The 12,582-nt window shown below is 38.1% G+C and overlaps 1 protein-coding gene across 1 annotated transcript; it reads left to right on the top strand.

Annotated features, from left to right (window-relative positions):
* The first annotated feature begins 3,909 nt into the window (after positions 1-3,909).
* srek1ip1 (SREK1-interacting protein 1) lies at positions 3,910-7,300 on the top strand. The gene is made up of 5 exons (XM_061033809.1): positions 3,910-4,040; positions 4,435-4,482; positions 4,798-4,956; positions 5,204-5,279; positions 6,142-7,300. Exons 1-5 carry the CDS (start codon positions 4,028-4,030, stop codon positions 6,377-6,379), a joined length of 534 nt encoding a protein of 177 aa, XP_060889792.1. The 5' UTR covers positions 3,910-4,027; the 3' UTR covers positions 6,380-7,300.
* Positions 7,301-12,582: the final 5,282 nt, after the last annotated feature.

Below are 12,582 nucleotides of genomic sequence, written 5' to 3'. Positions count from 1 at the left end.
TGTAAGTAAAGAGTGTAAGGATATTTTACTGAGCTGTTTCTTTTTAACAAGTTGAAGCCTAAGCTCCTACTCCGTCGAACATCACTCCAATACCGCTCAGACTATGAGTTTGAAGCATGCGTGATCCAGAACTAATGTAGCCTTGGGGAGAGCCAGATAAACCATTCAAGTTCAAGTTTTATTTTTGAGATGGTCTGGCTATAGCGTTCATGCTTAATTGATTACAAAACAGCCCTTTGCTTTTTATGCAGGAGCAAGCAGTGAGCAATTTCCATTTCCAGCTATTTGAGCGACAAGTTGAATCTTTCACTGCTCCACTTGGGTCATGTGCTCTGGTTCTGACCAAAAACCTGCAAAAATGAAGGCCATGTCCGTCAACCTTAGCTTATTTATGTGTGCAGTTTGAACTATTAAATGTAAGCAGTCTAAAAATTCTAAGCTAAGGTGTTCGAGCAATAAAATAGAAGCGCCATTCTGCTTCAGTTTAGCCCTTTGTGCCACCAACAGTTCTGTTGAATCATAAATTGGAGTTTTGCTCCTTCTGATAAAAAAAATGTAAATTGATGATGAAATAGTTTCATTGTCAGTAAATCTTTTTTTAGCTGCGTAGAGTCCATTATAATCCTGCTGCCTTCCCTAACCGCAATTCTCCATTATGTTTGTTGGGGTAAAAGACAACTGGTAGTCAGTTAGGCTGGTAAAAGTTCATGAAACCACCAGAGTATGTTGTGTGAGGCCTCTGTTTGAAGCCACATCTTTGACATATGTTTGTGGCAAGGAGCTATGAATAATGAATCTGAATAATGAACGCAACATCTGACAAACAAGGGACTCGTTTTTAAATGAACCGTGGAGCATCCCGGTGGAGTGTTGAGTGTTTCAAGATTTATTTTAAAATGTTGCTCATTGCCAAAACTTTATTAAAGCCATGTTGCAGAGATGGACCTCTGTGTTAGACTGCCTTGAGTTATCCCTGTCAGAGAAGTTCATGAAATAAATGAAGGAATAAGCTACCTTGATAATGACCCATGTCTTTTGCACATATTGTCATTTTTATAGCTTTAAAACATCACTGTCTCATCTCAGTTGTTGTGTAACTCAGAGTTTGTTGTTCAGTTGTAAGATGTACAATTCAAAGATTTTCTAAAAACAAAACAGTCACACATCTAAGATTGGTGAATCTCGTTTTGACTACTTACCCCAAACTGTTTTCTTACAATTTGTCATCATTTCAGAGACAGGGTAAATGCAACATTTTAATGTTATTTATGCCTTTTTCTGATTTATTTCACATTATAAACTCCTAAGTAAAGATATGTAGCATGTCCTTAGAACAGTGGGGTTCATTGTATTTGAGACTAACAGGTTTATAGAACATTTTGTTTACATAACAAAATGTTACAAAATGTACAAAAATTACAACTCTCGTAATTATTTTTAGGAGGACATCTCAGGGAGAATTAGGTAAGAATGGAAACTAAAGCAGCAGCAGCAAATAAACAGAGGAATGCTTTACAAGAGGCTTATCTGTAGTGTCAGTACCCCTTTATGATATGTGCAGGAAGTGTGTGAGCAGCCTGTCAACAGATACCAATAAGACTCTTTTGAAATCCCATTTTACACAACAGTATGCTCAAAAAAGGCATATCCCTCATTTCTTTGACTCTAGACAATTTAACATGCAGAACATTAGAACCAAAGTACATATACATTATACACCTTTAGTTTTTTCTTGAGATTAAGTTTTTTTTTTACATGGCCCCTTAAAAGCTTCATGAATACATTTAAGGCTATATCTTTTTTAGCTTTAGTTTGTGGGTACCCTTTCCTTACATTTAAAATGCAGACTGTGACTTATAACCTGCTAGCAACAAAGCATTAAAGACAAATGACATAAATCATTGTTTTACTGTAAATGGAATGAAGATATTAGAGAAAGACATGTGTGAGTGAAAGCACAGGTCATGAGACTAAAGCTTGTAAGACATCTGGAATAACAGTTTCAGATTACTCTGAGTCAAACTGTATGAAGTGGATGAAACTTGATATACACAGTTAATTAGGAGCCCTCATCTCTCTCAGACTGCTGGTATGCATTTCTTCCACTGTGCTGGTGTCGACTGAGCAGAGGCTAAATGTTATAAACTTGTGACTGTGTGTTATGCAGTTTCCTTTTTTGGCTTTGTTTTTGTGTATGTGTCTGTATTGCCACAGGAATCACAACTCATTCATTTCAACATAAAACAATACATTTCTCTCTTTAAGTTCTCTTTTTGAGTGTTCTTTGCACCGTCCAGTGGCTGAACAGGGAATTAAACATTTCTGTGCAGTATAGAAGTAACCATGCAGCCAACACCTGCACAGGTTTACCCTTTGTTTTAATCTCTTACCTGAGGCAATACACCCCCACAGAGATAAAGTTCACTCCCTTGAACTGTATCATTGCCTTTCAAAATTTCTAATGCTTCTTTTTAAGGCTCAGATATGATGGACTGAAGCTTTTTTCACACGCCTGGAGGAAGGCTTTAGAGTATTTTGACAAAAATAAAACAAAAACACAATTACTATAATTAAAACAGAAAAAACACAAAGGTACTATGATGATCATAGAAAATTTCCCTGTAGACCTGCGGAATAAAATCCTGGGAACTTCCAGTCTTTTGCACGATATGATAATCAGCAATTTTACAAGACTTAAGAGGAAAACCTTTTAAAAGAATACTGTAATAACATGTTCAATTTCTGTACTTCTGTTTATGGAATCCATGATGCAGGTAAATATGTTCATGGCTCAACACAGTGCATTTCCTGCCAAAACAGAATAATACATGACACACGCAGTCATGCGTTTGAAAGCATGTGAGGGGACTAAAAGAGCAGAAGAGAAAAAGGCGAGGTGTAGTGGATCAAAGTCCTCCTGCTGTGTGGAATGCAAAGCGGTGAGGCAGCTTATCTTGAGGCATCATCTGATTACACAACACTGACTGCAACTGTATCAGTTTTTATTGTAAATAAAGTTAATAACAGTATTATTCTTGGCAGAGTGGTCACTGGGGCAGATGGCATGATCAAAAGACCCAAACTAAGATTGTGTGTGTGTGTGTGTGTGTGTGTGCGTGTGTGTGCGTGTGTGTGTGTGTGTGTGTGTGTGTGTGTGAGCTTCTATGTTTTTGTGTGTTTCACAGTCACAGACATGATGGTGAGGGCATGTCTGGGGGCCCTGCATCTGTCGACATTTTCCATCTGCCAGTCCGACTCTGGCTGCCTTCAATTAACCCCTAACTAAAAACCACAAATGCTTTACTGGGAAAGCAATCAAGCACGGGGGCAAATATTGTTTTTGAAAATTCCTCAGAATTTTTTAATAGAGTAACTCGATGCATGGAATCACTCAGGATCAGGGCTTTGCAGGAGGAGCAGAGAAAATAGCTTTTAACAGACATTCACCGTGCGGCTGTCTTTATTTTCCAGAGCATATGGCATCATGCTTTTGGGCAATCTTTTAACACACACAAGTAAACATATGAATGATTACAATACTCCAAATATGCTTTTATTGAGTTATTAATGTAGCCTAATGATGAAGAAATTGAAGCATCTTCAGGATATGGCTATAAATCAATTTTAAAGCTTTATTCTTTTGACAACATGAGTAATGAGAAGTCAAATATTTAAAACAGAGAATAAAACATAAAGCTTTCATGATTCGTTTGTTTTATGGAAAAATATATTTTACTTCAAATAAAGCAAAAAAAAATATATAAAAATGTATAAATTATATATTTAAAAATATCCTCAAACCAAGGCATCGTTACGTCACATACTCCAGTCCGATAGGTGGCGGTAGTAGGCGACTATCTCGGTTTGCAGACCGCCAGTGGAAGAATTAGACGGAAAACCTGAAGTTTCTAGAACTAATGTTTCCGGTCGACATTGTTTTGAGTACCTACTCGTGTGAAGATTGGTGAATTTGCGCGCTCGCAACCACATTTTTTGTAATTCTTCGGCTTTTTTTGTGGAAAATAATATGGCTGAACCAGGTATTAGTTCATTTATAATTTAACTCGAGTTAAAACAGTCATTTGTGAGCCTGAATAGTTGCAATGAGTATCAAAAGCACCCAGTGCTAATGTTATCGTTAGCTTGATACCCATTTCAATCACTAAACACATTTATACAAGTAGCTTCGGCTTCCAATGATCTTCAAACTCAAAAGAAAATGTTTCATATTCGGTTCCTTATTTAGCTATTTCCTCTTGTCATGTAAGCTATTCAGCATTTCATAAAACGAAATGAGACTTTAGCTAACTCAACACGTAAAACATGAATATTAAGATAATAGTCATACACATAAAAACAGATGTTTATATGTTACGGTGTAAGTGTATATAGTACAGTTTAAAAAAAACCCTATCTCGATGTATTCATTCACAGGTCCTAATAAGGACAACATCAGAGCTGGATGCAAGAAATGTGGATATCGTAAGTAAAGCTTTGACCCATAAGCTTCATTCTTGTTTTTGTTTTTTAGTCTTCAGTCTGAGGGGATCGTGGTCTTTGAGTATTTTTGCATGTGTTGCTTTAGTCTCTTTGTTGTTGTTGTGTTTAAATGTGGGTTTGTTTAAGTAAATGTGTGTTCAGCCCATACAATCATGTTTAATCCAAAATGGTTATTGTGAGGAGTTGAATGATCATCATATGCTGAACTATAAGAACATACGTCCCTGGAGACAACTTCAACATGTCCATGCGTCAGTCGGAAGTCCAACTCTTCCCTCCTGTGTTTAACATTTTCAGCGGGCCACTTGACCTTTGAGTGTCGGAACTTTGTCAGAGTCGACCCACAGAAAGACATCGTCCTGGATGTGAGCAGCACCAGCACTGAGGAGAGTGAGGAAGACTCGCCTGTAGTTCAGCGCACCGTGAAAATGAGGCGAGGCGCCCAGCAACACAGAGGTGAAAACAAAAAAACAAAAAGTGACTCCCTCAAGCTAAATATCAACTGATAAAAGCACAAGTAAAAGACGATACAGTATTGGCTAATCTTAGAAATGTGAACATTGATGAGCAGACGCAGTAGCCACAAATGTGCCAGTGGGGGAAGTCTTTCATTTGATACTATCAGATACACTTTTTATAATTCTTTAAATCCATAAGCAGCCATTGTTCCAGTTACTCAAGTCTGGACTGTTCTGTTTTGCAGGTTCTGATGATGATGACGATGACAAACTTAAGAGGCGCAAACTGAAGAAGAGCAGAGACAGGAATTCAAGAAAGAGGTAACCATTTTGAAATATTGTCATTGTTCAAGACATTTTTTGTAGAGATGCACCGATTGCAATTTCTCTGGCCGATTCCGATTTTTACTTGGTCTGACCTGCCGATACCGATTTTCTGTTTTTAAAGCTCGATTATTGACAGCAAAAGCAAAAAAGCAAAAAGGAAAGAGTCTTTGATTTAAATATCAATCAAATTAATCAAACCCTTTGTTGCCTGTATTCTACTTTAGTTTTATGCAGTAATTTACATGGTGGAAGTGTCTACGTAAAGTAAAACAAACAAAAGGTATTCAATGGTCTTTTACAATATCACATTAACTAAATTCTTTGCATTAAATTTTCTCATTCTGGAGATTCAAACAGCCATTAACAGTCTTTGTCCCTTTAGGTTTTTAATCTATCTCATTCATAGATCAGATTTTAATAACAGAGAAGTTTGCTGCTTCACTCTGTTCAGCTCTGAATTCTCTCAGACTCCTGAAGAAATGATCACTCACCGTGTGTGTTTCTCCTCGTGTGTTGAACCTATTTCTCCTCTGCTGATGGGCATCTCACGTCTGCACTGCCGACATGTTAGCTTGTTGTGTGTGTGGCCGTCCCTTAATGTTTGTGTCACTGCTTAAAATCGGCTATACTTGTGAGGACCGGCCAGTCACCGATCAGGGCCGTCTTAAAACCGGCCAGTTCTGGTCACATGCCGATCTATCGGTGCACCCTTAACTTTTTGCATAGAAATATTAAACAGCAAGTACTTCAGGACAGGAATTCTTTCATCCATAATACTTGAAACATACTTACAAAAGTGTAAACAGTCTGAGAGTGGTCTGCTTATGGTAGTACTTTCAAATGTTTTACTCCTCAGATCTGCTTCATCATCAAGTGATGGGAGGACCACAAAGAAGAAAAAGAAACAGAGCAGATCTGACTCCTCATCTGAAGAAGAGGAGAGGGGAAAGAAAAAGAAACTCAAAAGCCACAAGAAGAAAAGCAAAAAGAACAAAAAGGAACACGGGAAAAACCACAAGAAGAAACAGAAGAAGAGGAAACAGGAGTCGTCTTCTTCCTCCTCAAGCTCCAGTGAATCTTCAGACAGTGACTGAGACTTATAAACGGTACAGTTTATGGAGGTCCGACATATTTAGCTCTCAGTACACAAAACGTGTGTTAAACAGACATTGTGTCAAAGAAGAACCTCATACTGGCCCAAACAGTCTATTAGTGGAGACCAGGATTTAAACCAGTTAGTGGCTCAGACACACTGGAGAACCCAGCGCTCTGAAGATAAGAGTTTATCACCATCATGTAAATGAAAAAAACAAAAACATTTTGGACCCTTTCAAATTTGTCTTGAAAGTTGTTTTAAGTCAAGGAACATGTTTAGCTATAGTGTTACTTTTTACTTCCAGAAACAGTAATTTTCTATTAGACATGTAAAGTCTATATTACATTCAAGTAAACTGTTTTCAAATTCAGAAAAATAAGGATGTAATGCCTAGATACTTGTTTGTGATTAGTTCCTGGTATAAGGGTGTGGTCTTGTATTGTACTTTTATCTCAGATTTTTACTTCAATAATACTATAAAAACAATTTTCAATTTTTGAACTAAACATTCCACTCTCATGACTCTGGTTAACTTGGGATAAGAGATGACAAAGAAAAGAACCCCACGTCTTTATCTGTATCCACTGAGTATAATGTTGGCTAATGTTAGCAGACAAATTCATGTTTTTTTTCTGTCTTGAAGTATGTCAATTCTTCAATGTTTTTATCTCGCTTTGCAGGGATGGCTTAATATCACACTGAAACCTCTTTCCTGGTAGGATTAAATAGTTAGTGATTATTTTCAAGGAATGAATGCCATCACTGGTCCACCTGCAGCTTGTTAAAACCATTTGGAATTTGCAGAAGTCTATTCCAAAACATGAATTTGTCTACTTTTTTGGGAACTCTGTTTTTTGGTCCTCCCCATTATTATTATTATGATTGTTTTTGTAATAAAATATATATTTGTATCAAACCATCTTAACTGTCTTAGTTTACCATCAGAAATTATTCATGATAAAATCTACACAAGCTGGTATATGGTACCATGCCCTTATAAAAGATGAGCAGCTTTTGAGACCTGCCATATATTTTATTTCCTGTAGAGAGCAGCATAATACCGTTCAATGTTTTAAAACCACATGGTTCTCTACAGTATATGATTTAAACCTGACAGGAATCTTACAAAAACACATTTAAATATGAATGATTACAATAACCTGCAGCAAAAGCAAATACACATCACTCCAAATCAAACAGAAAAGACTGGAAGAACAAAAATCATTTGTTTTTATTCTGGGGTATGCTTGAGCATTTCAGTTAAGCCACATGCGACATATTTTGTAAAATATTGTGCTGATTTCTAGTATTTCTGTATTGGTATTCTTTTGTTCCACAGTTTACAATTGTAATTCTTTAATCAAAATGAAAACGGGATCAGTTAAGAAAATGTCCTAAAGAAAAAGTGCAAGGCAAAACTAGGGCATATAGATAAAACAAATCAAAGAAAGTCTGTAAGTTTTAATTGATTTATTGTATTTGACAATCTGATTATCCCCAAAGCCGAAATAATGACTTCAACAACCATATGTTAAGGTTTATTATGTTTATCTGTACGCCATCTAGTGGTCATAGTTGGAACAGTCAGAATCAGCTGAAATTAATATTATTCAAGTTGCAGCAATCATCTTCAATGCAGATTGGCTATACAAACTGACCGACAGCAAATATGGAGTAACACAACTTTGTGACACTTATTTGATTTGATCCATTCAATGAGTTCCCAAAAAATCTATTTATAAATATGTATTAGGGTTAGGGTTATGCTAGCTGTCAACATTAACTAGTTAGTCACAATTAATGAACGTCTGTAATTAATGTACACATTCTATTAATCACATGCTATTTCTGTAGATAAGCCTCCGCACATGTCTCCCTGTAGTCACAGTGATGGAAAAGAACAGCACTGCTGCATCTTTGAATGTCTTATTCCACTTTAAAAAAAACTAGACAGCTCAGTTGACGAATCAAAAGAAATATCCACCTTATGGCATCAAACATTTCACTCTTAACTGCCTTTTGGGGGCGGCAGTAGCTCAGTCTGCAGGGACCTGGGTTGGGAACCGGAGGGTCGCAGGTCCAAGTCCCGGTGCGGACCAAACCTGGAAATTGGTCTGGTAGCTGGAGAGGTGCCAGTCCACTTCCTGAGCACTGCAGAGGTGCCCTTGAGCAAGGCACAGAACCCCCCACCAACCTCAGGAGTGCTCGCTGCCCCCCCTTGATCTACCAGGAGATCCTTGCTTAATTCCAAAATAAAAGCAGGGTTGAATTCAAACAAAATAAAATAAGATTTTTATTTTTAAATGCCAAAAAATTGGAATTTCAAACATTTGACGGCCCTAATATAAATGCCTCAATACAATCCAAAAACACACTCTACATATTAAGCTTCAGAACAGTGGCCACACATTTCATCAACAGTTTTTTTAGTTCATGCACAGATTTGACAGAATCCATTTACTGTTTACAGATATATAACAAACAATACAACTTTCTTATCTTGACCTATCGGAGAGAAAGCCTCAAGGCTTGGCTGAGAGTAATAGGCTGAGCCCCTCAAGGTGAACCAGGGAAGACAACCTCCTGAATCCCATTACCTCCATGCTGTCAGTATCACAACCTGCAACCAAGATATGAAACTGTAAAAAGAGAGAGCCTAAAACCCTTACAATATACAAGGATCTTCGGAAGGCTTTGTCTTGAGTTCAATCTGAGCATTGTGACAGATGTTTATACCTGTGCCATTGATTTCACTTTGCCTTGGGGAAGGGGACATATCAGAGATAATAACTCGGTCAAATAAAGACCTTCTAGTTGGGAATGTGTTATTCATGCAGAAGATGAGGAAAATTGCTTTACACATGGGGTTATGTTTTTAATCTGGTCTGGGCATCAACAAAATAAAATGTTTGTTTGTTGGAAGATGTTTTAGCGAGCAAAAGCAACATTTCCCCCCATCATAACGGGATCAAAGACTATCTTAAGCAGACATGGAATTTCATGCTTAATTTAAAGCTACAGCCAGGAGAGAAGCAGTTTAGAACAAAATTGAAAACAGGTAGCCTGGAACCGTCAAATATTAACAAATTAACCTTTCCACCTTGAAGACTCATTTATCAATGTGTCATTTCTAGTTTTTTTTTACAAAAAACACAAAAACACATTTTATGGTTGCCATGTAACCTTCCTGCAGAGACTCTATAAAGTCTCCTGTACTGTAATGAAATTGTCAAACCGTCTGGTAGGCTAAGCACACATTAAAGTAGGCCCAGTTTTACAATTCTACAATAATTCTACAGTTTAATTTAGCAGTTGATTTTGTCCAAAGAAATATACATCAGAGATTAAGTAGCCTACAAGACAAGCAAGGTGCTGAACAACATCAGCAAGTTACAAACAGCTTCAAGTCTGAACTGACACAGGGTGCTGAGAGGCACTGAACAGAGGCAGTGCACAAGGTGAGTTTCTTTAAATCATTATCAACAACAACAACTATCAAGCAATACATAACTTAAAACCAAACATATACTGTATGTAGAATGTACAATTGACTTCCGATCACCTGATTGGCTGTGAAGTTGAACTTACTTGATTGTTTGGATCCATTCATTGTATCTCCGAATGCAAATTTGGGGCAACTATGAACATGCGTAGTTTCGTAGTTTTTAGTCAAGAAGATACTGAAAGTGTCAGGTATTTTCGATGAAATACAATAAGTTCGTTCATTTTTAAAGTGTTCAGAAGGCTTACTAGCTGATAATGGCGGACCGCTTTACGAGGGAGAGTGGAGGACCTGGGAGCGACGATAGACGAGAATGCTAATTGCTAACACAGTGGAGGACAACATGACGCCAAACATGTTTTAGGATAGAAAAGACGTTCATGAGGATAAAGAGGAGGACTGAGTGCGAACTACTTACTGTAAGTAAGCGTCCTGAGCTGAAGGTAAGCGTATTTTGTACTGTGAGCCCCAGACTAATGTTAGCTACATTCTGTCAAGCGACACCTAGCTATTCGGTATGCCTTGCTTGTGTTTCCATAGTAACGAAAGCCGCCTTTTTTTTAACCAAATAACTTCCCTGTTACCAGTTCCAGTTGTTTTTGCTCGGTGTTAGTCTTGTAAGTCCATGCTATTTTGTGACGGCTTTACTGGTGGCAATATACCACATCTTGACTGTGCTCACAGTGGTCTACGACTTTTTTGGAAACATTTTTTTTAACCCATTTATTGTCGTTCATAAAACACAATATACGTAAAGTTCTCAGTCTTGGATACTGCCAGATGCCTAAATCAACATTGGCTATTTTTTTAGAGGATCAAATCGACGCTCTGCTTGTAAATCAAATATTTCAGATGCTCATTCATCTTTCACAAACAAATCTTACAAGGAAATATTAATTGACTATTAAACTAATTTATATTAGTCGTTCTCAAGTCCTTGCTGACAATGCCCAATGTGTGCTGCAGAACTATCTGAATGTTAAGGCCAAAAAACTGCTGCTATAGATTATCCACACCACATGAATCCCCTTTGACCATAAAATACACAAAAGGTGACTTTGGTTGTAAACAGGCCAAATGCTGAATTGCTGCCATTTGAATATCCCTATGACTGGTTTCGGGAAATGATAGAGGATTTTTTTTGTGTGTGCAAATTCACATACATTTAAATGACATTATTTCAAACAATATTTACTCTTCTAAGATGCTTATTTTTGAACTGAACCTGGATTTTAACGTTAGAAGGCTAATCTGGAATCATTTGGCTTTAACACTGCATGTACAGCTTTCTTAATTAACATATACATTAAAGCTGAAGTGAACTCGTGAAAGTAGACAGCTGGGGTATCTGAAACTTCATAATTACCCAGATGGTAAGAGGACGAGTTGAAAATGAAGACGAAGGAGTGCTGCCATGTGCAGCCACACTCAAAAAACCATATGCTGTTTGCATAGGACAACAGCTAGGTTTCCCTGTTTTCATCAGCTCATTGACTTTTATTGAGCCTGTTGGGCTGAAGGAAAGCAGAGAGTAAATGGGACTCCACTGAGCCATTGAAATGAAAATGAGATGGTCAATGTCATCTTTTAAAGTGTTTTCCTGCGGAAAAACTGCAATTTAGCCTTCAAGTAAACATCTTTGAGGCATTGATCTCAAACTTAGTAGACATTATTTTTGCAAAATGGCTGACCAGAATGACTGAACCATACGAGTAAATGATTTCTCATTAACACACTAGGGCTTTTTCAATTTGTTTATATTGCTCACTAGCTCAGTTTCGGGCTTGTGTGGGTGGCTTGGTTGCATCTGAGCCAATGTCTGTTTGTAGCCTTTCTAGGTAATTTGTGCATGTGCTTCTTCCCCCCCCCCCAGTAACGCCCTGCATCACACTCACACAGTTACATTATCCAACCTGGGAGGAACCTAATACAACCGCAGTCTCCCACTGCAGATACAGTGTGATGCTTGGCTCAAAGGCAATGGTATAGCTATTAAATGAGGAAGGAGGATTGTGTTTTGTCGCTTAGCCGGGGGGAATTCAAACCTGCAACCTTAAAGTCATGAGCCTGCTTCTCTTAAACTTAAGGCCACTACCACTACACAGGAAAGTGAACATATTCCCAGAAATAAAATGAAAATCCCTTATGCTGCACTTTGGTGGGAACAACCCAAGCTGAGAGATGGCGCCAGTTTTGCGTCTGTAACCACTGTTGAAATATTATTTCAGAGGCAAGCCATCCCTGCATCATTGGAGCACAGTGAGCAGAGCACTTGAAAAACGCATTAAGGCCAAGGGGCAAGTTGAAGGCAATACATTTGCTACCAATTTAGTCCCTGCATCTTAGATTTCCTTCTTCCCTTCCTCTCCTGGCACAGAATCCAGCCCTAATGACCTCTAGGAGAAATAGACAGCAGGCTGCATGACCCCAGCCATCAAAAACGGAGGCTGTAATAAATACTACATTGCTTTGCAGGAAGCGTGTTTAGACATTCTCCCAAAAACCTGCAGGGAAAGAAAACTAAAGGGGCGAACGGGGTGAATCTGTGTTCACCACTCTCTCTTTGGTCAGAATCTTTTTTTTCCTGAGGTCTGTTATTACCGGCCTAGTTCCTGGGTTCCCATTCAGAGAGGAGCTTGTTCATATAAACGGTGAGGTTTTGAGGCATCGCTGGACTGACTGGGTGGCTTTCACCAGGG

This window comes from Labrus mixtus, chromosome 3 (genome assembly GCF_963584025.1).
Source record: "Labrus mixtus chromosome 3, fLabMix1.1, whole genome shotgun sequence".
NCBI lineage: Eukaryota > Metazoa > Chordata > Actinopteri > Labriformes > Labridae > Labrus > Labrus mixtus.
This window is presented reverse-complemented; position numbering and strand designations above follow the sequence as displayed.